This window comes from Mandrillus leucophaeus, unplaced genomic scaffold, assembly GCF_000951045.1.
Source record: "Mandrillus leucophaeus isolate KB7577 unplaced genomic scaffold, Mleu.le_1.0 Scaffold139, whole genome shotgun sequence".
NCBI classification, from domain to species: domain Eukaryota; kingdom Metazoa; phylum Chordata; class Mammalia; order Primates; family Cercopithecidae; genus Mandrillus; species Mandrillus leucophaeus.
In genome coordinates this window covers 2,655,546-2,682,953 of record NW_012101354.1, presented here as the reverse complement: position 1 = coordinate 2,682,953, position 27,408 = coordinate 2,655,546, and the positions used below count along the sequence as shown (strand labels likewise).

The window sequence follows — 27,408 nt, the reverse complement described above, 5'->3', positions numbered from 1 at the left end:
CACCCTTAGCAAACTAACGCAGGAAGAGAAAACCAAATACTGCATGTTCTCACTTGCAAGTTGGAGCTAAATGATAAGAACTAAGGAACACAAAGAAGGAAACAGCAGACACTGGGGTCTACTTGAGCAGGAAAGGTGAAAGGAGGGAGAGGAACAGAAAAGATAACTATTGGGTCCTGAGTTTAATAACTGGGTGATGTAATAATATGTATGACAAACCGCCATGACATGTGCTTATGTAACAAACTTTCACATGTACCCCCAAACTTAAGATAAAAATTTTTGAAAGAAATAATGATTTCCAGAAATCCTATATATTAATTTTTTTATTTTTTAACAAAATAAGATATTACCCTTGATTATCCTTGTATATCTCTATACAGCATGAGCTAGCTGCTGTTTTCTAATGTTTGCTGTCTGCATTAATTAATGCTTTGGTTGCTATGGTGAATTACAGAGCACAGGAAGATGCATACAAAGAATTGAACTTGTGTATTCCACTTAGCTTCAACCATCATATGCAAAAGATTTGCTGTATGTTTTACCATTGGCTTCATCAGAACATCTACTTTTAAAATTCACTGGGAAAAGGAATGAAAAGGAAAAATGTCAGGGGTATTTAAACATTGTTTTTCATAGATGTTCTTCCTTAAGTCAGCTTGAATAAGTAGTAGGAGGAGGCTCAGGAAAACATTTATTAATGTTTTCATAACCTAATGTGACATAGTCATCTTTGTGAGGTATACAATTGAGCCAAGCTCTAAGAGCCTATCCCTGTATCTAGGTTTTGTCCTTACATTTATATAACCTACACCCACAATTTACCACCCATGACATTTTCTTTCCTCTCCAGTAGTACAAAAATACCCTGCCACCCTGAAATGATCAGACTGAAGGACAGTGTTCTCTTGCTATGCTAAAACCCACTTGAATTTGTTCCTTCCCAGTTCTTGTCTTTCTTTTCCATGAGAGACAGATACATTCTCCAGGCAGGTGATGGTCAGAGGATAGCTATGGAGAAGCAACATCATTTTCCACGATGCTGTCATTTGTCTGCTCAACCGCTTTTTAAATTGACTTATCAGATCAGGAGCTCAAAACAAAGGTGTTAACTGTCTGATTCTTCCCATTAGTCACCAAGATGGTCACTGTACCCCTGCAAGAGAAAGATTCCCTCCCTTCTTCTTAATAAAATAATCTGTGCAATTCATTTATTTACTTAAGTAAATAAAATGTATTTATTTGAGTAATCCATTAGGCAATTTATCTTGAGCAAATATATATATTACTTTCCTACATTTTTCATTTTTTTGGTGAATATAATGTCCTTTCAGCCTTGAGTATTTTATTGTTTTTGAACACTTTAACTGCCTCTTATCTTCCTGCTTTTTACATAGTCTGTAACTATCTGGGTAATTTTTCAGTCTTCTTCTTTCCTCCCTCCCCTTTTTTGGAGTCCTCCATAGTCTCTTCTCTTCATCCTTTTGTCCATGTGTACCTGCCGTGTTTAACTCCCATTTATAAGTGAGAACATGCTATATTTGATTTTTCTGCTTCAGAGTTATTTCACTTAGGATAATGGCCTCTTGCTCCATCCATGTTGCTGCAAAGGACATGATATCATTCTTTTTTATGCCTGCTTAGTATTCCATGGTGTATATATACCACATTTTCTTTATCCAGTCCACTGCTGGTGGATACTTAAGTTGGTTCCGTAGCTTTGCTATTGTATATAGTGCTGGAATAAACATGAGTGCATGTGTCTTTTTTTATATAATGATTTCCTTTCCTTTGGGTAGATACCCAGTAGTGGGATTTCTGGGTCGAATGGTAAGTTGTTTTTGTTTTTTGTTTTTCCTTTCTTGAGACAGCATCTCGTTCTGTTGCCCAGGCTGGATGGAGTGCAGTGGCACAGTCACAGCTCACTGCAACCTCGACTTCCCAGGCTCAAGTGATCCTCACATCTCAGCACCATCTACCTGCCCCTGGCCTCGCCAAGTAGCTGAGACTATAGGGGAATGCCACCAAACTGGGCTAATTTTAAAAAAATTTTTTTGCAGAGCTGGGGGTCTCACAATGTTGCCCAAGTGGATCTTGAGCTCCTTGGCTCAAGCGATCCACCTGCCTTGGCCTCCCACAGTGCTGGGATTACAAGCATAAGCCACCAGGCCCAGCCTTTTTTGTTGTTGTTTTTAAGGAGGAAGAGGGGACATGAGCAAGGACGTACCCTGTGCATTTGCTCCCCTCCCTGTAGCTTGATTGCTAGTTCTATTTTTAGTTCTTTGAGCTAGCTCTATAATGTTTTCCACAGAGGTTGAATATAAATTTTAACAGTATATGAGCATTCCCTTTTCTCCGCATCCATGCCAACGTCTGTTGTTTTTTGACTTTTTAATAAACCAAAATAGTAAGAGCCATATATGACAAACCCACAGCTAACATCATACTGAATGGGGAAAAGTTGGAAGCATTTTCCCTAAGAACTGGAACAAGATGAGGATGTCCACTCTCACTGGTCCTATTCAACATACTAAAAGCCCTACCTAGAGCAGTCAGGCAATAGAAATGTAAGACATCCAAATTGGAAAAGAGGAAGTCAAATTATCTCTGTTCACATTCAGTATGATTATATACTTAGAAAACCCTAAAGATCCCTCTAGAAGATCCCTAGACTTGATAAGTGACTTCATTAAAGTCTCTGGATACAAAATCAATATACAAAAATGAGTAACATTTTTATGCACCAGTAACATTCAAGCCGAGAATCAAAGTAAGAGCGCAGTCCCATTTACAATAGACACATACACAAAATACTTAGGAATATATTTAACCAAGGAGGTGAAAGACCTCTACAAGGAGTACTTAACATTGATGAAAGAAATCATAGATGACACAAACAAATGGAAAAACATCCCATGCTCATGGATTGGAAGAATCAATATTAAAATGATCATATTACCCAGTGCAATCTACAGATTCAACACAATTCCTATCAATTTACCAACATCATTCTTCACAGAATTAGAATCCTAAAGTTGATATGGAACCAGAAGAAAGCCTGAATAGCCAAGGTGCTTTAAGCAAAAAACAAATCCAGAGTGACATTGCCTGACTTCAAATTATACTATAAGGCTACAGTAACTAAAAAAGCATGGTACTGGTACAAAAACAGACACATAGATCAATGGAACAGAATAGAGAACCCAGAAATAAAGCCACATACCTACAACCAACTGATCTTCAATAAAGTTGACAAAAATAAACAATGGGGGAAGGACACCCCATTCGATAAATTGTGCTGGGAAAATTGGCCAGCCATATGCAGAAAAATGAAATTGGACCCCTATCTCTTAACCATATACAAAAATTAACTCAAGATAGATTAAAGGCCTAAATGTAAGACCTGAAACTATAAAAGTCCTAGATGAAAATCTAGGAAAAAAAATCTCTGGACATTGGCCTAGGCAAAGAATTTATGAAAAAGATCCCAAAAGCACATGCAACAAAAACAAAAGTAGACAAATAGGACTTAATTAAACTAAAGGGCTTCTGCACAGCAAAAGAAATAACCAACAGAATAAACAGACAACCTACAAATAATGCCTCCAACAAAGGACTAATATCCACATCCTACAAGGAACTTAATTTAAAAAAAAAAAACCCCATTAAAAACTGGGCAAAGGACATGAAAAGACATTTCTCAAAAGAATTACAAGTGGCCAAAAAACACTTGAAAAAATGCTCAGCATTACTGATCATCAGAGAAATGCAAATGAAAACCACACTGAGATATCATCTTATACCAGTCAGAAAGTCAGATGCCACCACTCTGGTTTTACCTTCCTACCAGCTCTTCTGAAGCCTTTGTTATTTTCTTTCTCTCTCTTGCTCTCTCGCTCTGGCTCTCGCTCTCTTCTCCCCATCACCCCATTATTTTCAGCCTCTTCTCTGCCGACTTCTTTTCCACAGGTTATAATCATACTAATTTTCTTTTGTTAAATAATAAATTTAAAGCCTTTAGTCCTAGATTTTCCTGTAAGTTATGTCCTTCCCTTCATAGCCAAGTTTCTTGGATAAAGAAGTCCACAGTTACTGTCTTCTGTTTGTCAACTCTTACTCCACTACAACACACTAAAACATTTCTTGCAAAATCACATTAGTAAATCCAGGGGACTCTCAATTCTCACCTTACTTTCCCCACTGCATCATTTCACACTATTAACCATTCTTTTCTTCTTAAGACTCAGTTGGCCCTCAACCTTTCCCTTCTGGTTCTCCTCCTACCTTTCTGAAAATGTCCTTCTCAGTTGCTAATGCTGGCTACTCTTTTTACTTGTATTGTGGTTGTTAAGGACTCACCAAAAAAATCTGTCTTTTGGTTCTCTTCTCATCCTACATGATCTCCCTAGATAAAACTCATCTATTCCCATGGCTTTAGCTACCACATATTCAGGGAAAGCACTAGACCTGCATATGCAGATGTCTAGTGGGCATCTCCATTAAAATATTCCACAGGTATCTAAAACACAACGTGTTTGTGTCTTATGCTCAGTAAATGTCCTTTTTCTCAAATCTAAGCCACTACACCTAGTTACCAAAACCAGAAAACAGTTATGGACTCCCCCTTTACCCCTATCCTCCACATTAAGTCATTGACCAAATACTGAAGAATATGTATTTTTTGTGACTGGACATCCACTACCTCCTCTTTACCCTTTCTAGGATGTATTTAGTTCTAGGTTTCATCATATCTTCCCAGAAGTCTCACACTAACCTTTTATTCTCCAACTTTTCCCAACAGTTACACCCAATTCATTCTTGCACGGCTGCCAAAACTATCCTTCAAAAAAGCAAATTTGGCTGGGCACGGTGGCTCACACCTGTAATCCTAGCACTTTGGGAGGCCAAGGTGGGCGGATCACCTGAGGTCAGGAGTTCAAGATCCCCAGCCTGGCCAACATGGTGTAATCCTGTCTCTACTAAAAAATACAAAAATTAGTCTGGCGTGGTGGCAAGTGCCTGTATTCCCAGCTACTTGGGAGGCTGAGGCAGGAGAATCGCTTGAACCCAGGAGGCGGGGGTTGCAGTGAACTAAGATCGCACCACTGCACTCCAGCCTGGGTGGCAGAGAGAGACTCCATCTCAAAATAAAAAGCAAATTTGATCCTGATAACCTGTGAAAACCTTTCAGTGATTCCCCCATGACCTGTGAGATTTGAGGTCTTCTGTGAGCTGGCTTATGCTTCTCCCTCTTTCTCTCACTATGTCCCCAACTTCACTTCTGCCCCAAAGGAAGAGTTAGGATGAGTCCAGAGTTTTTGGCCCAAGCAACTAGAAGGCTAAAGTGACCATCAAGTAAGATAGGGAAAGCTATAGGTAGAACAGGCTTAGGGAAGATTGGGGATTTAAAACATGTTGAGTTGAGAAATAATTAAACATCCAAATGGAAATGTCAAGTAGACAGATATTTAAGTCTGGAGTTTAGAAGAAAGGTCTGGGCTGGAGATGGAGATTTGGGAGCCATCAGCAGATAGATGTATTTACAACCAAAAAACTGGGTGTGCTTATCAAGGGAAGGAAATGTGCTGTTTCTCTGGTAATTAGTAATGTAACCACTTGTCAGTGTCGCTGTTGAGCACTTGAAATGTGTCTAGTGCTACTGGGGAATTAAATATTTAATTTTATTTTGGTTAATTTAAATTTAAATAGCCATAAGTGACAAGTGGCCACTATACTAAATGGAGCAGATGGAGGGAATGAGTTTAGGTTAAGAAGAAAGGAGGACCGATGTCTGGGCTCTGAGTATTCCACCATTAAGAGGTCACAGAGATGAAGTGGGACCATCAAAGGATACTGAAAAGTAGCAAGGGAAAAAATCAAGTATGAAATTTTCTGGAAACCAGTTGAAGAAGGTGTATCCAGGAGGAGCAAGTGATCACCTCAGTCATATGTTGCTGACAAGTCAAGTAATATAAAACTGTTCTACCTCACCTATCATCAGGCAATAGTTTCATAAGGAGCTCGCAACCTAGATCCCTCCCATGCGTAGTTCACAGTAGGATTTCCACTCCTATGAGAATCTAATGCCTCCACTGATCTAAGAGCAGGCAGAGCTCAGGCCTGAATACCCGCTGCTCACCTCCTGCTGTGCCCCCACAAGTTCCTAACAGACCACGGACTGGTATTGGTCCTCAGCCTGGGTTTGGGGACCCTTATCATAATTGACACTTTACCATAACAACCTCTTCATCATTGGTAGCTTGTATAACTGTTTTATGGAGGGAGGTTTTTTTGGGGTGTGTTTGTTTGTTTTTGAATATGGAATCTCACTCTGTTGCCCAGGCTGGAGTATGGTGGCACGATCTTGGCTCACTGCAACCTTCACCTCCCAGATTCAAGCAGTTCTCCTGCCTCAGCCTCCCGAGTAGCTGGGATTACAGGCACCTGCCACTACACCCGGCTAATTTTGTATTTCTAATAGAGACGGTTTCACCATGTTGGCCAGGCTGGTCTCGAACTCCTGACGCCAAATGATCCACCCACCTTGGCCTCCCAAAATGCATACAGGCATGAGCCACCGTGCTTGGGCTTGTATAACTTTTACTGGGGAATCTCTGCAATTTAGAGACTATCTGAACATTTAAAAATAGCCACAATAGCTGATTCTGTTTCAGTGAAGTCCCACAAGAACAAATACTCTCTTAGTTAATTCCTTCAAGGTATTTTAGAAAGAGAGAGAGAGACAAGCAGGAAGGAAATGTAGGGTTAGGGTTTTTTTCAAGATTTATACACAAGCATGTATATTCCTTGATTAAAGATGTTTCTGGTTAGTTTTGTGCAATAACATTCAAAATGGATGCTTCTGCTTGATGTAGTTTTAGTGTCCAATGAGTGATTTAACAAAATTATTTGCCTAGTAGGATTAATTTTATCTTCTTTTGATAGCATGAGAAAAGAAAAACAGGACAAACATTAGTGATTTTGAAAATAATTTGATCTCCTTCTTGGTGATATCTACAGAAGGAGCTGATAGGAGGAACATTCATTTTGCTATGAAGCCATTTTGATAAGGATTGAAACAGGAAACAGTAAAACAACACAGTGCTACTCAAGTAAAGCTAGTGACTGAGCTGTGTTCACATGTCCAGTATCAGCTACACTCATGGTTTTTTTGGGTTTCTTTTTCTTGGTTTATCAAAGGATTCAGAAAAAATATTTCAAGAAAAGATGGAGTTCCTAGAAGCACCATTAATTTATGTGTCCCATTCTTTTTTTTATACTCAAAATACTAAATGTTTCTAGTTCCCATGTTTTGGGGACATGCGAATATGCCAGTTCTTTCAAAAATGTTTTGAGGTCCTTGGACAGAGGCCATTGTAATAGCACTGTACTAAGTATTTGACAAAAGGCTTATACATGAAAGGAGATGTGTAGTATTAATACAAGCATACAAACATAAAATACTGCTGTATTGATATCATGTGACGGTAAAGCACTCTGCACCCTCTTGAATATAAAAGAATATTTCTACATTTGGTTCCAGCAAACACTATTGTGCTATTCTGAAATCCACAGCACAGAAATTATAAGACATCCGCTCATAAACAGAAAGCAAATCACTATTCAGCATTTCCTGCTCTGTTTCCTGCCAATTTCAGATAATTAAAACTTTTTTTAAACCTTTTATTCTATTCTGCTTTAATTCTGCTTCCTCCACCAAAAAAAAAGGTTTAGAAATTAAAACTCTGTGTATATAAGTCACAGTCTTTTTTTTTTTTTTTTTCTTATCCTGTGATATTATCTCATTCTTCATTATTGCAGACCTCAGGATATCATTGTGTTTGTAATTGGAGGAGCCACCTATGAAGAGGCTCTAACAGTTTATAACCTGAACCGCACCACTCCTGGAGTGAGGATTGTCCTGGGAGGCACCACGGTGCACAACACGAAAAGGTAAAGGAGAACATTCATTCTACAGCTGTGTCCTCCTTCCCAGAGGATAAAGCTTAAATTCCCTTTATGTTGGAAAAATTTGGTCAATACTAACCAAACTGCTGTAGACTGAAATTCTCTGGTGTTTGCAGCTCCAGAATAATTTAAGAATTTGTGAAACAAAGGATCTATAGTAGTTAAGTTCATTAAGTTCATAAATCTCTTTATTTGGTCAAAGACCTAGAAAGTAAGAACCATCTTACACTGTTAACAATTTGTATTTCCTGTGTGTTCAAAAAAGGAGAAACCCTTGGACCTACTTCATAAGGAAGGGGGAAAAATTAAAAATTGGTTTTTTTTGTTTTTTTTTTAAAGAAGGAGAAACCTAATAGCCACAGCTTAGACTTTCTTAATGGTATTGAAGTCTGGGAGTTTTTCTATTTTGTTGATTAACTTTATTCACTTAGCAAGTATTCAGTAAGAATACAAAGATGAATAATCTAAAGATCCTACCTCAAGTTATTATCTATTAGGAAAGATTTAAAAATAAGAAAATATGTGCCCAGAGAGGCAGATGAAAGGGCCAAGGATTCTCAGAGTGACTAAGGGAAATTAGCAAATGTTTCACATAGAAGATAGTATATTAGCTGAGCCTTGGGTGAAAAGGACATATGGAGGGAGAGCACATTCTAGGTTCAGTTAACCACATGAACAAGTTATAAAAGCTGTAGGCAACGGGCGAGATGGCTCAAGCCTGTAATCCCAGCACTTTGGGAGGTGGAGACGGGCGGATCACGAGGTCAGGAGATCGAGACCATCCTGGCTAACACGGTGAAACCCCGTCTCTACTAAAAAAATACAAAAAACTAGCCGGGCGAGGTGGCAGGTGCCTGTAGTCCCAGCTACTCGGGAGGCTGAGGCAGGAGAATGGCGTGAACCCGGGAGGCGGAGCTTGCAGTGAGCTGAGATCCGGCCACTGCACTCCAGCCTGGGCGACAGAGCAAGACTCCATCTCAAAAAAAAAAAAAAAAAAGAAAGCTGTAGGCAACATACATACACAAAGAACAGCAAATAGTCAACTAGCTGGAATGTGTGTAATAAAGTGAAAAGATGATTGAATGCCATCATTGTGGAAGGCCTTGAGTGCCAGACTTGGGAATTTATACTTTTTTACATAGAAAATGGGGAATTATTGAAAGCAGTGATTACAAGAAAGCCACAGTGTTTAAGGAAGATTAATTTGGCAGCTAAAGGTAGAAGAGGAAAAGACTGGAGAACCATGACATGATTGTTGAATCTAAAGATTGGTGACCCTGAGCGATCTATGCTGAGCCATGTATACATAGATAATTTGGAGTCATTAAAAGTATTTATATGCTTTTTTATTTTGTAGGATTATTTGGTTTTTAATGTAACTTTTCTCCTTTATTATGGAATTAATATATGCATATTCTGAATTTTTTTAATTCAGAAAGTACAAAGTTTCCATAATCTAACCACTTGTTACATTTTAGTGTTTTCAGGCCTTTTTTCTAAGCCTGTATAGATGTTTGTGTGACTGTGTGGGCAGAAAGGGATCTCATCATACATTCTGCCTTTTAACTTTCATTTTGCAGTCTGATGTAAACATCTTCTAGTGTTGAATATATAATCATTCGTTCATTAAACAAATATTTATTGGATAAGATTTCTTGGGTTTGAATCCTGATTTCCCTCATACTATTTTTGTGAACTTGGGCCAATTACTAACCTCTTTGTTAGTGTCCAGAACTCACTGGCCATTTATGTATTTCTTTTGTGAATTGCTAGTTCATATTCTGTGCCCATTCCACAATTGGAGTATTCCTTTTTTTTCTTAATAATTTTTTTTAATGTGGCACATCTACACTATGGAATACTATGCAGCCATAAAAAAGGATGAGTTCATGTCCTTTGTAGGGACATGGATGAAGCTGGAAACCATCATTCTGAGCAAACTATCGCAAGGACAGAAAACCAAACACCACATGTTCTCACTCATAGGTGGGAATTGAACAATGAGAATACTTGCACACAGGGTAGGGAACATCACACACCGGAGCCTGTCGTAGGGTGGTGGGAGGCGGAAGGGATAGCATTAAGAGATGTACCTAATGTAAATGACGAGTTAATGGGTGCAGCACACCAACATGGCACATGTATACATATGTAACAAACCTGCACATTGTGCACATGTACCCTAGAACTTAAAGTATAATAAAAAAATAATAATAATAATTTTTAAAATTCTATGTATATAATTAAGGTTATTGGCCATTTGTCTAGTATATATTTTGCAAATCTTTTTCCTCTATATTTTTTTTATATTATTCACAGTGTTTTGTTGTATAAAAGTTTTGTTGTTATTATTTTAATTTTATATTGTCACAGCTACCTGTGATTTCTGCCTTTGGTGTCATGCCTGGAAGGTTCTTTCCTACCCAAGATTATATAAATACTAACATGCATTTTAAAAATTATTTTTAGGATACATATTTAACATGATATCTTTACAGTCTATCAGAATTTTAGTTTTGTGTAAACAGTGCTGTAGGGTTTCCTTTTATAACTTCTACAGAAATATTACAGTGAGGGGCTTTTTTCTTCTTGACACCAAATACACCAGGTCTTTCCCACCACCATTTTTCCAATTTTCCAGACACTAACTGGATATCTAACAATTTGATTCAATTCTGACACGATCTACCTGGAGTTAGCATCTCATCTCGAAGTTAAAAGGGCTTAACCCCACAAGACCACCCCTACTTCAGATGCCAGTCACAAGTCCCAGACCACCTGAGTGACTGGTTGTAAATCAGGGGTTCCCATGACCCCTTTCTCAGGTTTGATAATTTACTAGAACAGTTCACACAACTCAGGAAAACACTTTACTACATTTGCCAGTTATTATAAAGGATACAACTCAGGAACAGTCAAATGGAAGAGATGCATAGGGCAAGGTATAGGGATGGGGTGTGGAGTCTCCATGCCTGCTCCAGGAACACCCACCCCACCCCAGCACCTTGATATGTTCACCAACCCACAAACTCTTCGAACACTATTGGGTAGGGGTTTTTATGGAGGTTTCGTTATGTGGGCATGCTTGATTAAATCATTAGCCCCTAGTGATTGATTCAGGCTCCAGCTGTTTCCCCGGCCCTGGAGGTTCAGGCGTGAGGCTGAAAATTCAAAGTTTCTTATAAAGGCTTGGCCTTTCAGGCAACTAGCCCTCATCATGAAGCTACCTAGAGGCCCACCAAGAGTAATCTCATTGAAACAAAAGACAATCCTGTCACTCTCAGTACTCAGAAAATTCTTAGGGAATTAGGAGCTCTGTGCCAAGAATGGGGACAAAGACTATCTTTCTATGATACTACATACATACACTTATACACAGGCATTTCATTATGTACCGAAAAGTATATAAATGATAAAACAGCTCATTAAAACATTGCAAAGTAAATATATCTATTAAACGACCACTGAGTGTAATGATCAAGAAATAGCACATTACCAGCACCCCCCACAGCCTTTCTTATTCCTCATGCTCCCTCCTTGTCACAGATCCCTGCAAAGTATTCATTATTATGACTTCTGTCACTGTAGATTAGTTTTACCTGTTCTTAAAAGATATTTTTTTAATAAAAGAAGAAGTAGGCTGGGCACGGTGGCTCATACCCGTAATCCCAGCACTTTGGGAGGCCAAGGTGGGTGGATCATATGAGGTCAGGAGTTTGAGACCAGCCTGGCCAACATGTTGAAACCCCGTCTCTACTAAAAATACAAAAATTAGCCAGGCGCGGTGGCAGGCACCTGTAGTCTCAGCTATTCAGGAGGCTGAGGCAGGAGAATGCTTTAACCTGGGAGGTAGAGGTGAGCCGAGATCATGCCACTGCACTCCAGCCTGGGTGACAGAGCAAGAGTCTGTCTCAAAGAAAAAAAAAAAAAAAGAAGAAATAAAGACTAGATTTAATCTATTTCTGCCTTTCTCACAAATAATATAAGAATCTTAGTGTTTTAACTGTAATCAACTTCCTCCCAATTTGTATACTATCATTGTCAGTGTTTTGGTTTTACCTTTTTAAATTCCCAAATTAATCATTATTTTCAGTAGTTAATGTTTATTTATATTTACCCACATATTTGCCCCCTTTTCCCCCTCCACTTTGTTTCTTTCCTCCTGGCTCTTTCTTCAATCCAATTTTCTTACTAAAGAACATTCTTGCCTGAATCCCATGCCTGTACTCCCAGCACTTTGGGAGGCCGAGGTGGGCAGATCACTTGAGGTCAGGAATTCGAGACCAGCCTGGCCAACATGGTGAAATCCCATCTCTACTGAAAAATATAAAAATTAGCCAGGCGTGGTGGCACATGCCTGTAATCCCAGCTACTCAGGAGGCTGGAGAATCGCTTGAACCGGGGAGGTGGAGGCTGCAGTGAGCCAAGATCGAGCCACTGCACTCCAGCCTGGGCAACAGAGCAAGACACCATTCTATATATATATAGAATAATATATTCTATATTGGCCAGTAGTTTAGGAGGCCGTGGCAGGAGGATCACTTGAGCTCAGAAGTTTAAGACCAACCTGAGCAATATAGAGTGACCCTGTTTCTACAAAAAAAAAACGTAAGAATTAGCTGGGCATGGACTAGGCATAGTGGCTTACACTTATAATCCCAGCACTTTGGGAGGCCAAGGCAGGCAGATTGCTTGAGCCCAGGAATTCAAGAGGAGTTCAAGGAGTTCAGCCTGGGCAACATGGTAAAATGTTGTCTCTACAAAAAAACACAAAAATCTGTTGGGCATGGTAGCATGTGTCTGTGGTCCCAGCTACTTGGGTGGCTGAGGTGGGAAGATCACAAGTGTGGGAGATTGAGGCTGCAGTGAGCCATGGTCGTGTCACCGCCCCCTAGCCTATCTGAATGAAATCCTGTCTAAAAACAAAAAAAAACTTTAATATTTTTTCAGCTATTGTTCATTTTGATGCCTTTGTCTAAAAGTGTCTTCATTCAGCTAAGTTTAGAATTTCAGGTTGATAATTTTCACTTACTTAAAAGTAAGACAACAATGGAATACTGTATTACTTGGTATGAAAAATTCATGTTTGGCATAATTTCTGGAAATTTTACAGTCATTATTTCTTTGAATGTTGCTTCTCTTTCATCTCCTGTTGTCTATCCTTCTGGAATTATTGTGAGATATATGTTAAACCTTCATCTATTCTTCAGGTCTCTTAATCTCTCATTTTTGTTATCTATCTGCTATCTCTCTGTGCTGTCTTCTGAATAATTTTTTGAGATCAGTGTTCCAGTTTAGTAATTCTTTCTTCAGCTATATCTGATCTATGTTTAATTTGTCTACTAAGTCCACTAAGATTACATTTTTATGCTTATGAGTTCTATTTGCTTCTTTTTCAAATTTGCCTGATGTTTTTGTGACTATCCTCTTTTTTTCTCATGTTTTCAAATCCTTTATTTTTCCTAAACCACATTAACTCTATAATCTGAACTACGTGGAGGTCTAATTCTGCTGTTGTATCTGCTAACATTAGCTCATGATGAAGCATTTCTGCATGTGTTCTGTAATTTTGACTTATGATTTATCTTAAGAAGGGTTTTATCTATAGCACCCATGAGGAGCTGACATTCAAGATCTATCTCTCTTGCATATTTTTTCTTTCATTTTTGCTAGGTAGCCCAAGAGCATTGTCAGTCTGGAATCATTTTTATGTTAGTTTCTATACTTAATGGTTCCTGAACCTTGCAAAGCATATCTGCTTGTGCAGATAGATTTTTTTAGTCCACTTTTTCAGTGAGAGTTTCTATATTACATGGAAATCTCAATTTTGATTTATTTTCCTACCAAGGCCTAAACCTTCTTTCCTGACCCTCTGTGACTACTAAAACACAGTGCCCTTGTTTAATAACACTGGCACACACCTATTAGATAGTGATAGCATCAGTTTATACTTATCAAGCTAAGTTTTTATTCCCTTTTTGTGCTGACCCTTGGCAATTCCTCTTACTTTCTAAAGAATTTAGATATTCATTTAAAAGGATGTTTGTTGTTTTTTATCCTGCATTTGTACGTGTTTTATTACAAGATAATTTTCACCTTATATAATCTGCCTTAATTCCAGAAATGGAAGTGTCAGTGTGGTTATGATCTTGGGAGTAGATAAAATGGTAGTGACATTATAGAAACTCCATTTTGAACACTAGTAGATAATATTATTTGGAAAGATAGCCGTGCATCCTAAAATGTCAAACTGAGGCTTTTGTACCTAATTCAGGGTCACCTCTTGAATATTTTTGAGCACAGAAGTGACATAATATTATTAGAGCTGTTTTATTCAAGTTTCTCCCTTTGCTGCTAATAAAAGTAGTAATAGTTCATACTTACTGAGTAGATACTATGTGCTAGGCACTGTACTGCATACTTTAAATCTATTAACTCATTGAATCCTCACATAAAGTTTCTACTATTATTATCTTTACATATGGAAACTGAGGCACAGAGAGATTAACTTACTCAAGTAAACATGACTAGTAAGAGATGGAGCTAGTATTGGAAGCCAGAACCCATGCTTTTGACCACTATGCATTTCCTTCCTGTTACTTGAATGCCTAATACTGCATTATTCTCTAAATAATATTTAATAATTTAGAGTTCAAAAGGTTTTATTTATTACTTGATGGTAGCCATATAGGATTTTGTCTTCTTGATCCAAATGAGTTCTTTCATGAATGTTTAATTAACCATATGCTTTTAAATAGGCTTCCATATCAGAATTCAAAAAGATGAATTGGCCCTTAAGTGGTTCCTCTGAGAGTTAATATTTCTCACTATTTGTAGCCTTATGGCCAGTAACTAAGAATTTTAGCATCATCCCTTTAATTTGAAATATCAGCAGGTTAAAATTAAATGTGTATATCTCCATTTAAAAAAATAGGCTGGCTGCAGTGGCTCACGTCTGTAATCCTAGCACTTTGGGAGGCCGAGGTGGGTGGATCACAAGGTCAGGAGATTGAGACCATCCCCGGTAACACAGTGAAACCCCGTCTCTACTAAAAATACAAAAATTTAGCTGGGCGTGGTGGCGTGCACCTGTAGTCCCAGCTACTCAGGAGGCTGAGGCAGGAGAATCACTTGAACCTGGGAAGCAGAGGTTGCAGTGAGCCGAGATCACCCGACTGCACTTCAGCCTGGACTACAGAGGGAGACTCCATCTCAAAAAATAAAAATAAAAATAAATAATAATAAGTAGGGGGGCTGGGCATGGTGGGTCATGCCTGTAATCCCAGCACTTTGGGAGGCCGACGTGGGTGGATCACCTGAAGTCACGAGTTTGAGACCAGCCTGGCCAACATGGGGAAACCCCATCTCTACTAAAAATACAAAAATTAGCCGGGCGTGGTGACAGGAGCCTGTAGTCCCAGCTACTCGGGAGGCTGAGGCAGGAGAATCATTTGAACCCGGGAGGCAGAGGTTGCGGTGAGCCAAGATCGTACCACTGCACTCCAGTCTGGGCAGCAAGAGTGAGACTCTGTCTCAAAAATAAATAAATAAATAAGTAAGTAAGTAAGTAAAAATAAAAAAATTAAAAATAAGTTGGGAGCCAGGCATGGTGGCTCGGGCCTGTAATCCCAGCACTTTGGGAGGCCGAAGTGGGCAGATTGCTTGAACTCAGGAGTTTGAGACCAGCCTGCGCAATGTGACAAAACTCCATCTCTACCAAAAATACAAAAAAGTAGCCAGGCATGGTGGTGCCACCTGTGGTCTTAGGTACTTGGGGGGCTGAGGCGGGAGAATCGCTTGAGTCCAGGAGGCAGAGGCTGTAGTAAGCCAAGATAACACCACTGCACTCCAGCCTGGGTGACAGAGCAAAACCCTGTCTCAAAATAAATAATATAAGTTGGATTTAGATAGAAAGATAGATTAGTAAAGATTTTTATATACGTCTTTGTAATTTAGTCATATTACATACAAAAATACATGTTTTAGATGTGTTTGACTAATTACTAGTGCTATGGGCTGGGTATGGTGGCTCACGCCTGTAATCTCAGCACTTTGAGCACTTCGGAAGCCCAAGGCAGGCATATCACTTGAGGCCAGGAGTTCGAGACTAGCCTGGCCAACATAGTGAAACCTTGTCTCTACTAAAAAATACAAAAATTAGTCGAGTGTGGTGGTGTGCGCCTGTAATCCCAGCTACTCGGGAGGCTGAGGCACAAGAATCACTTGAACCCAGGAGACAGAGGTTGCAGTGAGCCGAGATGGCACCATTGCACTCCAGCCTGGGCGACAGGGCAAGACCCTGTCTCAAAAAAAAAAAAAAGGTACTGTGAATAAAACTTCATTTTCTCTTCAAAGAAAAAAATAAAACAATGAAACATCTAAGGTTTTCCTTAAATTAGTATTCAAGTTCCTGACAAATGACCTTTTGTTTTTTGGGGGACAGAGTCTTGCTCTGTCGCCCAGGCTGGCGTGCAGTGGCGTGATCTCGGCTCACTGCAAATTCAGCCTCCCAGATTCGAGCAGTTCTCCTGCCTCAGCCTCCAGAGTAGCTGGGACTATAGGCATGCACCACCACACCCGGCTAATTTTTGTATTTTTGGTAGAGACTGGGTTTCACCATGCTGGCCAGGCTAGTCTCAAACTCAGGACCTCAAGTGATCCACCTGCCTTGGCCTCCCGAAGTGCTGGGATTACAGGAGTGAGCCACCGCACCTGGCCTCAATGAATTATCCTTATATAAAATTAAGAAGGTAAGGCAGCCCTGCAAAGGCTTTATGCTAGATTCTTCCAGCTATTGTCAGCGTTTGTATCTTTGTGTGACCTAATAGCATGCTAAGTAGTGCACTGTATTACATTTGAGCCAATATCTTAGCAATAAAGATTCAATAAAATTTTGGACAGAATTGTTCACTGGCTTCCTGACCAATGAAACTTTTATGAAGAGGGAGTTGCTATGACAGTCACCAAACAGGAAAAAATATTAGTTGATTTTTGTAATATATAAATGATTTAATATCAAGTGTTTATAGTTTACTTTTATAAATATATAGCCCCTAGCCAATAAGTAAACAGTGAAATTTATCATACCAGTAAGATGATGGAATTTATATTTCAGAGGCCAGTTAAAATTGTAAAGGCTTAAGTAATTGAAAGCAATAGTTTCAGCTTTGAATAGAAAGGCTCAGTTTTCATGATGAATGTAGGATACCTTGGGTATTACTAACATATTTAGTAAGTTTACAACTCTTAATACATATTGGAATCTTAGACTATCAGTAATGGAAAGGCTAATATTTTTTAAAAATCAGTTTTATTCCTGGATATAGTAGGGCTGCAGTGAACTAGCAATAAAGACCTTGATTTGGAAGAGAAAACATTAAATAATTTGTTTCTGTGAATTATTAGGGTTTAATTTTGTAGGAGTTTTAGTGTATAATTTTCTCTGTAATATATGGGTTATTTCTTAAGGAAACAGGCCAAAAGAATAAATGATGACAAAAACACAGCCTTGATCTCAAGAGCTCTGCAGCACAGAAGTAGCTTTTTGAGAGACTAGGGAGATTAGAAAATGGTATATGTTTAGATTTGCCATGATATATGCTCTCCTTTTATATTTAGAATCATGTAAGTCATGGTATGGTTGGCCATGTCTTACATATCTTACATCCAAATCCATGGATTTGGATTAGTGGGGACTCCAATAAACAGGAAAGAAATGATATCTTGTCACTGTGTGATGTGCTAATACAGAAGCTACTATCCTTCCAGAACAGGAAATGTCTGTTGTGGGATATTTATGGTCACTTAGTTTCCCTATTACAACTCTTAAATAAAATCTGAGATTACCACAGATTTATTCTGCACTCAAATTTCAGAATTACCACCTACTAGTTTTTTTTATTATGTAATCACTTAATGTAATGGGTAGATAGGTCAAAATTGATCTCCTGCATCCCAAAAAATAACAAGTACCCTTACCCCTCAGGTAGCAATTTTAACAACCTTGATCCTGGTTTCTCTATTTCTAACATACGTCAAGATCGCTTTTACTGTAAATTGAAACAAAATCTTAGTTGTAAACAAAACTTAAAAATAAAGAATAGAAAGCAATTATTCCTTTCCTGCCTAGTATATTTCCAAAAATGAACATAATTTTTAGTGTGAGAATAGGGCCTTTGTATAAGTAAGCTCGTCATCTTAAGCCAGAAGTTACCTGAATATATAGGTCCCTTAGATCCTAATAGGAAATACATATTAGTTTAATCTGAAATTCAAGTTGTCATTCAAAGTTATTATTTTAAAGTGGCTCTTTCTTGCATACTTTATTTCTTTAAAACAGTTCTTTTGTGATAATATTTTTTAGTGATTCAGGCGCTGGTTGTAATGAAGCGGCGTTCTATATATGCAGGCCTTCTGTAGTTGTGTGATTTGTTTCTATAGGGCCTACTCTGATTAGCTATAATTGTGATTATCTTTGTTTAGATTTAAACACCATTTAAAATAGAAGGCATGTATTTGCTGCTAAGACACCAAGGAACTTTGCAGAAGCTAATTATCTCCTTAGCAACATTCTTAATAAAATTGCCTTCTAAATAAAGAGAGGCAGTCAATATTTCTTCTCTTTCCATAGCCATATGAAGTTTAATATGAATTTTGTATTACTTCCCTTTTTCCTTTCATATATAATGAAATACACAGAAATAAAAAGTAGTAACCAATTACAGAGACTTATTTAAAGATCTAACTCGTGCTTTTTTGAAGACCAAGAACCTGCCCTGAAAAAGAACCTGACCTGAACACATGCTGTCCTAAGCAGTTAGTCTAGTGTGTCTGTGGGGTCTGTGCAGGTTTGTGTGTACAGACTGTTATCTCCTGTCTCAGTATTTGCCCTTCTTATGGAATTACTTTCCTTCCTCTTATTACCTTATCTCCTCCTCTTCGTTTGTCTCAGTTGTATTAGCCATATATATATTTACTTGTAGGGGAGGGGGAATGTCAAATTTCAATTTCTAACAATTATATATGGCATGAGTCATTGCTATAACATCACAGAAATTTTCATCAACATCTATATAGAACAGTCAGGAGTTCTAGTTACGAGTTCTGTAATAGATAAATATTTATTGAACATGTGAGAACAATGTAAAGCCAGTAGTTTGTTCACTCAAGTATTTACTGAGCACTGGGATACCTCCATGAATAAAACAAAGATCCTAACCCTTGTGAAGCTTTCATTTTAATGCAGGGGGAGACAGAAATAAACAATAAACTTAACAAATAAGTATATTTTATAGTAAATCAGTATGTAATAAATGCAGTGGTGGGGGTAGGGAATGTGAAACTGTGTAAGGGGAAATTGAAAGTGCTTGGGGACAGTGGCTGTAGGTTACACTACTCAGTATGGTATCAGGAAAGGCCTCCTTAAGAAGAGATGTGTGTAGGCCACGTGCCATGGCTCGCGCCTATAATCCCGGCACTTTGGGAGACCAAGGCGGCCAGATCACCTGAGGTCAAGAGTTCAAGACCAGCCTGGCCAACATGGTGAAACCCCATCTCTACTAAAAATACAAAAATTAGCTGGGCCTGGTGATGCACTCCTGTAATCCCAGCTACGTGGGAGGCTGAGGCAGGAGAATCACTTGAACCCAGGATGCGGAGGTTGCAGTGAGCTGAGATCGAGCCACTACACTCCAGCCTGGGCGACAGAAAGAAGAGTGTACAAAGACTTAAAGGAGGTTGGGGAGTAAGCCACACAGGTAGAAGGAAAAAGCATTCCAGGTACAGCCACAGCCATGTCCTAAGAATCATGCAATGCATTGCAAGAGCTGCAAGGAGGCTGGTGAGTCTGGATGGAGTGAGCAAGAGAAGTAGAAAGAAATGCAATGTGACAGGCATCAATATCTGGGGCTGTTCCCGGAGTGCCTTATAGACTGTGAGGACTGCTTTTCGCTAGGAGTTAGCACTTTTGGGTTGGGTTTTTTTTTTTTTATGTTTTTATTGAGATATAATTTACATACCATACAAGTCACCCTTTGAAGTGTAAAATTCAGTGGTTTTTAGTATATTCACAGATATATTCAACTATTACCACAGTCAATTTTAGAACATTTTCATTGGTTGGGCGTGGTGGCTCACACCTGTAATCCCAGCACTTTGGGAGGCTGAGGTGGGTGGATCACCTGAAGTCTGGAGTTCGAGACCAACCTGGCCAACATGGTGAAGCCCCATCTGTACTAAAAATACAAAAATTAGACTGGCATGGTGGCATGCACCTGTAATCCCAGCTACTTGGGAGGCTGAGGCAGGGGAATTTCTTGAACCCAGGAGGCAGAGGTTGCATCATGCCATTGCACTCCAGCCTGGACAACAAGAGTGAAACTCCTCAAAAAAAAAAAAAAAAAAAAAGCATTTTCATCATATCAAAAAATTCCCCCCTCTAGCCCTAATAAACCACTAATCTAACTTCTCTTTCTATAAATGTCCCCATTCTGAGCATTGTATATGAATGGAATAATATGTATTCTTTTGTGACTGGCTTCTTTCACTTAGCATAATGTTTTCAAGGCTCCTCCATGTGTAACATACATCAGTACTTTATTCCTTTTTATGACTGAGTAATATTTCACTGTATGCATGTACCATGTTTTATTTATCCATTCATCAATTGATGGACATTTAGGTGGTTTCCATCTTTTGGCGATTATAAATAATGCTGCTGTAAACATTTATGTACAAGTTTTTGTGTGTGTTATAGGGTTTTAAACAGAGCCATGACACCTGACTTATGTTTTAGGAGGATCTATCGAAGCTAATGTGAATTAAGAGAATTATCCACCAAAATGAACATTTGCTTATTATAAAAATGCAAATTTCTAGATGTAGTTAAACAAACTATACCCATTATTTTATTCACCTGCAATAAACTGAGCCATTATCGTAGTTGGTTTTCTGAAGCACATGATCCTACCTTGCAAATAAATGAGCATCTTGGTTTGGATTTTGAGCTGGCTTGCCTTATCACTTCACAAGTCAATCAATATTAAAGAGTTCTAGTCCCTGCCAGCAGCAATTGACACCTTTAAGTTAGCTGTGTGAGCTGAGAGGTCAAGAACCCAATCCATATAGATGAAATTGTTATCGTAATAGGCAAAATCCCTGTCTTCATGGGATTCAGGATAGAAGCAGAGGGGAAAAGGGTGGCTAGGTTAATTCATTAGCCAACAGCACTGCCATTGCTTGAGCACTACCTGAACTTTATTTAGTCTCCAGTACTTCTTAAAACTTTTGACAAATAGAAAAGACATATCCTGCTAGAAAATGGCACAAGAGCAACAATTCTCTTGCTGCCAGATTCCCTTTTAAGCCAATAATAATTACTGTACATAGTACATTCTTTGTCATACTACTAGATTCAACTAAGCCGTCATTAGCTATAAACCTGCAGAATAATTAATGATCCCATTTTCAATTATTTTCCCCATAAGCAGCAAAGACAGATAGTGCTGGCAAACAGATAAAGGAAAATAGGCATTCCCCTTGACCAAGTAATTCATGCTCATTGTTAAAAGAAAGTAAGGCCGGGCACGGTGGCTCACTCCTGTAATCCCAGCACTTTGGGAGGCCGAGGCGGGTGGATCACAAGATCAGGAGTTCGAGACCAGCCTGGGCAACATGGTGAAACCCCGTCTCTACTAAAAATACAAAAATTAGCCAGGCCTGGTGGCTCGCACATGTAGTCCCAACTATTCAGGAGGCTGAGGCAGGAGAATTGCTTGAACCTGGGAGGCGGAGGTTGCAGTAAGCCAAGATCACACCACTGCACTCCAGCCTGGGTGAGAGAGCAAGACTCCATCTTGGGAAAAAAAAAAAGAATTATAAAAGTAAAAATCATTCATATACCACAACTCAGAGCTAATCACTGTTAATATGTTGGCCTTTTTTTTTTTTTTTTTGAGACAGAGTCTCGCCCTGTCACCTAGGCTGGAGTGCAGTGGCGCGATCCCACCTCACTCCAACCCCTCCACCTCCTGGGTTTAAGCAATTATCATGCCTCAGCCTCCCAAGTAGCTGGGACTACAAGCCTGCACAATCACGCCTGGCTAGTTTTTTTGTTTTGTTTTGTTTTGTTTTTTTTTTTGTATTTTTAGTAGAGATAGGGTTTCACCACGTTGGCCAGGCTGGTCTTGAACTCCTGACCTCAAGTAATCCGCCTGCCTTGGCCTCCCAAAGTGCTGGGATTATAAGCATGAGCCACTGTGCCTGGCCCCTTCTAATATTTTTTTAACCTACAGGTTTTAGAATTTTGTTTATGTTTTGTTTTTAACATAAGATCTATACAGGTTTTTTTTCTTTTAATCATATTGAGAACATTTTCCCATGTTACTAAAAAGTCTTTAAAACAATCTTAATGGCTATATAATTTTATTTTTAAGGATGGGTCTTTAACTATTACCATTGGACATTTAGGTTGTTTACATTTTTTTTTCACCAGCATATTTAGCTGCAAGTTCACTTTTTTATTTTTTATTTATTTTTTATTTAATTTTTTTTTGAGACGGAGTCTCGCTCTGTTGCCCAGGCTAGAGTGCAGTGATGCGATCTCAGCTCACTGCAACCTCCACCTTCCAGATTCAAGGAATTCTCTGCCTCCCGAGTAGCTGGGATTACAGGCACCTGCCACCACGCCCAGCTAATTTTTGTATTTTTTAGTAGAGATGAGGTTTCACCATCTTGGCCAGACTGGTCTTGAATTCCTGACCTTGTGATCCACCCACCTCGGACTCCCAAAGTGGTGGGATTATAGGCATGAGCCACTGTCCCCAGCCAAGCTTACATTTTTAATATAAATAATGCTTCAATAAACATCTTATATACTGATAAAACTTTGTCCCCATCTCAGTGGGGACAAAGGTTTAAGATAAATGTGTAATGAGGCCGTCTGAAATATTGCCAGTAGAAAAATAAATTAGTATAACTTTCCTGGAAAGCAATTTAGCATTATATATTCTAAGGTATGGGATTAATTTCATGGCTCTTGTTTTTGGGTTTTTTGTTTTTTGTTTTTTTGTTTGTTTGTTTGTTTTTTGAGACAGAGTCTTGCTCTGTCGCCCAGACTGGAGTGCAGTGGTGCCATCCCGGCTCACTGCAAGCTCCGCCTCCCAGGTTCACGCCATTCTTCTGCCTCTGCCTCCCAAGTAGCTGGGACTACAGGCACCCGCCACCATGCCCGGCTAATTTTTTTTATATTTTTAGTAGAAACAGGGTTTCACCATGTTAGCCAGGATGGTCTTGATCTCCTGACCTCATGATCCACCCATCTTGGCCTCCCAAAGTGCTGGGATTACAGGCGTGAGCCACCGCACCCAGCCTGTTTTTTGATTTTTAAGAAGCTCTTGCTCAAGTGATGGAAATGTTCTGTATCTTGATTGAGAAGTTGGTTATACAACAGGATATATTTGGCAAACTCATCAAACAATATCCTTGATAATCAGTGAATTTTGTTGTCTATGAGTTATATCTCAATAAAAAAGTTTTAAATGTAGCTGAGCAGAGCAGCTCATGCCTGTAATCCCAGCACTTTGGGAGGCTAAATCGGGAGGATCACTTGAGGCCAGGGGTTCAAGAACAGCCTGGGCAACATAGTGAGACTCCATCTCTACAAAAAACTTTAAAATTAGCCAGGCATCGTGGTACACATCTGTAGTCCTAGCTACAGGTAGGACAAAGCTCTGTAGTACCAAACTGACATTTTCTCCTTCAAATGTTCAGAAAGATAAAAAAGATAATTTAAAATGGAATAGTTTCTCACTGCATAATTCAATGTTGTTTAATGCCATGCCCCAGAACCACCTGATGTCAACTGATGTTATGAGTCACATACTTTAAGGAACAGTGGTCTATTACAATTCCTAAAGCAAGGGGTATGATGATACTAAGAACTAAAACTTATTTAGCACATACTATGTGCTAGATACTGTTTGAATATTTTATACCTGTGTTGTCCAGTAAGGTAGTCTGTAGCCACATGTAGGTATTGAGCCTTTGAAATGTAGCTAGTCTAATTTGAGGTATGCTACAAGTTTAAAACACCAGATTTTAAAGACAGTACAGCAAAATGTAAAATATCTCAGTAATTTTTAAAAGTTGATTATATGCTGAAAGATAATATTTTGGATATATGGGTTAAATAAAATATACTACTAAAATTAATTTTACCTGTTTCATTTTACTTTTTTAATGTGGCCACGAGAACATTTGTGGCTTGCACTGCTTTAGCCATTTAATTTTGTTAATTCTTATAATGACTCAATGAAGCAGATTTCTTTTTTTTTTTTTGAAACAGGGTCTCGCTCTGTTACCCAGGCTGGAGTGCAGTGGCACAAACAGCTCACTGCAACATTGATCTGGGTTCAAGCAATCCTACCACTTCAGCCTCACAAGTAGCTTGGACTACAGGTGCTAACTTTTTTATATTTTTCTAGAGACAGGGTCTTGCTATGTTGTCCAGACTGGTCTCAAACTCCTGGGCTCAAACAATCCTCCCACCTCGGCCTCCCAAATTGCTGGGATTACTGGTGTGAGCCACCACACCCAGCCAAGGTAGATATTTTTATAATTGTCATCAACTTCCTTTTTCAGATGAGGAAATCAAGGTAGACAGAAGTTAAGTACTTTGCCCAAAGTCATAAAGCTAATAAGTGGTAAAGCTGGAATTGGGCACAGTCTGTTTCCAGTATAAGCATCTAAGCACTCAGTTGAAATAATATTTTGGAATATTTATCTAGCTATGATTTTTTAAATCCTTTGTTTATAATGTCACCTATAAGATAGGCAAAATATGTTTCTATCAAATGGATAATATGTGAAGCTTTCAGCCTACTAAGAAATATTGTAAACCAAAGCTGGGGAAAAAATAATATAGAACTGAGGAATCATTTACTTTTATTTTAAGAATTTTATCATTCAGTGATGATTTAAAATGAGATTTAAGAATAAAATGCTCTTTGAATAAAAATGACTAACTTGGCCAGGCACAGTGGCTCACACCTGTAATCCCACACTTTGGGAGGCCAGGGCGGGCAGATTGTTTGATACCAGGAGTTCGAGACCAACCTGGGCAACATGGTGAGACCCTGTCTCTACCAAAAATACAAAAAAATAGCTGGGCATGGTAGTGTGTGCTTGTGGTCCCAGCTACTCGGGAGGCTGAGGTGGGAGGATCGCTTGAGCCCAGGGGGCAAAGGTTGCAGTGAGTCAATATCGCATCACTGCACTCCAACCTGGGTAACAGAATGGGACCCTTGCCTCAAAAAAAAAAAAATTAACTTGATTAGTTAGTGGAAGCTTTTAGTTTCATAACTATCTGAAATGATGCCTAAGTGTTGATAATAATTTAACTTTGACATGGAGTAAGTGAAATTAACACTTTTTGTAGTGAATACAGCTACGGGCCTAGAAAATAGTTGGCATCTTGAATTTCTATACATAAGTTTGAGGCTGGTAGGGGGCCAATTCATGTTATCAACAGGTACTTTATAGATTTCCTCCTAAACAAGTAACACTAGAAACTTGGACCTTCTCCTGTAACCACCAGTAGGTTCAATCTCTGAATTATTTACAGAAAAATTAGGATACTATGACAGAATTTGCATTTCAAAGGGGAGGGAACCCAGAGGGGACTTTTTTTCACTATGGACATTTCAGGATAAATTTTGAAACTGTCCCAGAGAGATGTTCTTTCTTTTGTGTGTGTGTGTGTCTGTGTGTGTGTTTATGTGTGTGTTTATGTGTGTGTGTGTTTGTGTGTGTGTGTGTGAGAGACAGAGTCTCACTCTGTCGCCCAGGCTGGAGTGCAGTGGCGCGATCTTGGCTCACTGCAACCTCCGCCTCCCAGCTTCAAGCTCTGTTACCCAGGCTGGAGTGCAGTGGCGCGATCTTGGCTCACTGCAACCTCCGCCTCCCGGGTTCAAGCGATTCTCCTGCCACAGACTCCCGTGTAGCTAGGACTACAGGGGCGTGCCACCACGCCCGGCTAATTTTTTTATATTTTTAGTAGAGACAGGGTTTCACCGTGTTAGCCAGGATGGTCTCGATCTCCTGACCTCGTGATCTGCCCACATCAGCCTCCCAAAGTGCTGGGATTACAGGCGTGAGCCACTGCGCCCGGCCAAGAGATTTTCTTTGGCAGCTTATTTTCCTCCAGTGACCAAAGGATTAGACATCATTGCAAGAGTTGTGATGGAATGCCGGGCGCAGTGGCTCACACCTGTAATCCCAGCACTTTGGGAGGCTGAGGCGGGCGGATCACCTGAGGTCGGGAGTCCAAGACCAGCCTGACCAACATGGAGAAACCCTGTCTCTACTAAAAATACAAAATTAGCCAGGTATGGTGGTGCAAGCCTGTAATCTCAGCTATTCAAGAGGCTGAGGCAGGAGAATTGCTTGAACCCAGAAAGTGGAGGTTGCGTTGAGCCAAGATCGCGCCATTGCACTCCAGCCTGGGCAACAAGAACATAACTCTGTCTCAGAAAAAAAAAAAAAGAGTTGTGATGGAGTGTATCGCCTGTCACTGGCAATCATTTATTGAGTGCTGATTATGTGTAATGTTCTGTGCACAGTACTAGAAAGATGAAAACCTGTTCTGTATCTTTAAGAATCTCAATGTCTAATGGGAAAATAAACATAAATGAACAACTCTAATAAGATGCCTTTTTTAAAGCTGAATTTAACCCAGGATTCAAATTTAGGCATGTCCCCTGATTCTAATTTATTTGTGCACTGTAACATATATTTTTAAATTAAAAAATAGCTTTTCATTTTACCTCTGAATTGTGTGTGAAAAAGAAATTTAAAAAAGAAAAATAGCTTTTCATTACAAAATCAATATATAATTCTTGTAGGAAAAAAAAATTTAATACAGCTAAGCAAAAAAAAAAAATAGCCATACTGCCACCATAGGGAATGTTGTCAGCCTTTTAGATCTTTCACTATGAACGTATACACATTTTTTTAATTTTATTTATTTATTTATTTGTTTGTTTATTTGAGATGGAGTCTCGCTCTGTCGCCCAGGCTGGAGTACAGTGGCGCCATCTCAGCTCACTGCAACACCCGCCTCCTGGGTTCAAGCGATTCTTCTGCCTCAGCCTCCCAAGTAGCTGGGACTATAGGCATGCACCACCACACCCAGCTAATTTTTGTAGTTTTAGTAGAGACAGATTTCACCATGTTGGCCAGGCTGGTCTTGAACTCCCGACCTCAAGTGATCCACCTGCCTCAGCCTCCCAAAGTGCTGGGATTACAAGTATGAGCCACCATGCCTAGCCAATTTTTTTTTTTTTTTTTTTTTAAGATGGGGTCTTGTTCTGTCACGCAGGCTGGAGTGCAGAGGTGTGATCATAGTTCACTGTAACCTCAAACTCTTGGGCTCAAGCAGTCCTC

At 39.2% G+C, this 27,408-nt stretch overlaps 1 protein-coding gene across 4 annotated transcripts in view; it reads left to right on the top strand.

Moving 5' to 3' along the window:
* VPS45 (vacuolar protein sorting 45 homolog (S. cerevisiae)) overlaps positions 1 to 27,408 on the top strand; it is an 85,172-nt gene that overhangs the window by 40,035 nt on the left and 17,729 nt on the right. For all 4 annotated transcript variants that reach the window (XR_001005328.1, XM_011973639.1, XM_011973637.1 and 1 more), the window contains one exon: positions 7,822 to 7,953. Coding sequence is in view for 3 of the 4 variants with exons in the window: in XM_011973639.1 (XP_011829029.1) it covers positions 7,822 to 7,953 (132 nt within the window). In the remaining variant the exon portion in view is untranslated. The remainder of the gene's footprint in view (positions 1 to 7,821; positions 7,954 to 27,408) is intronic.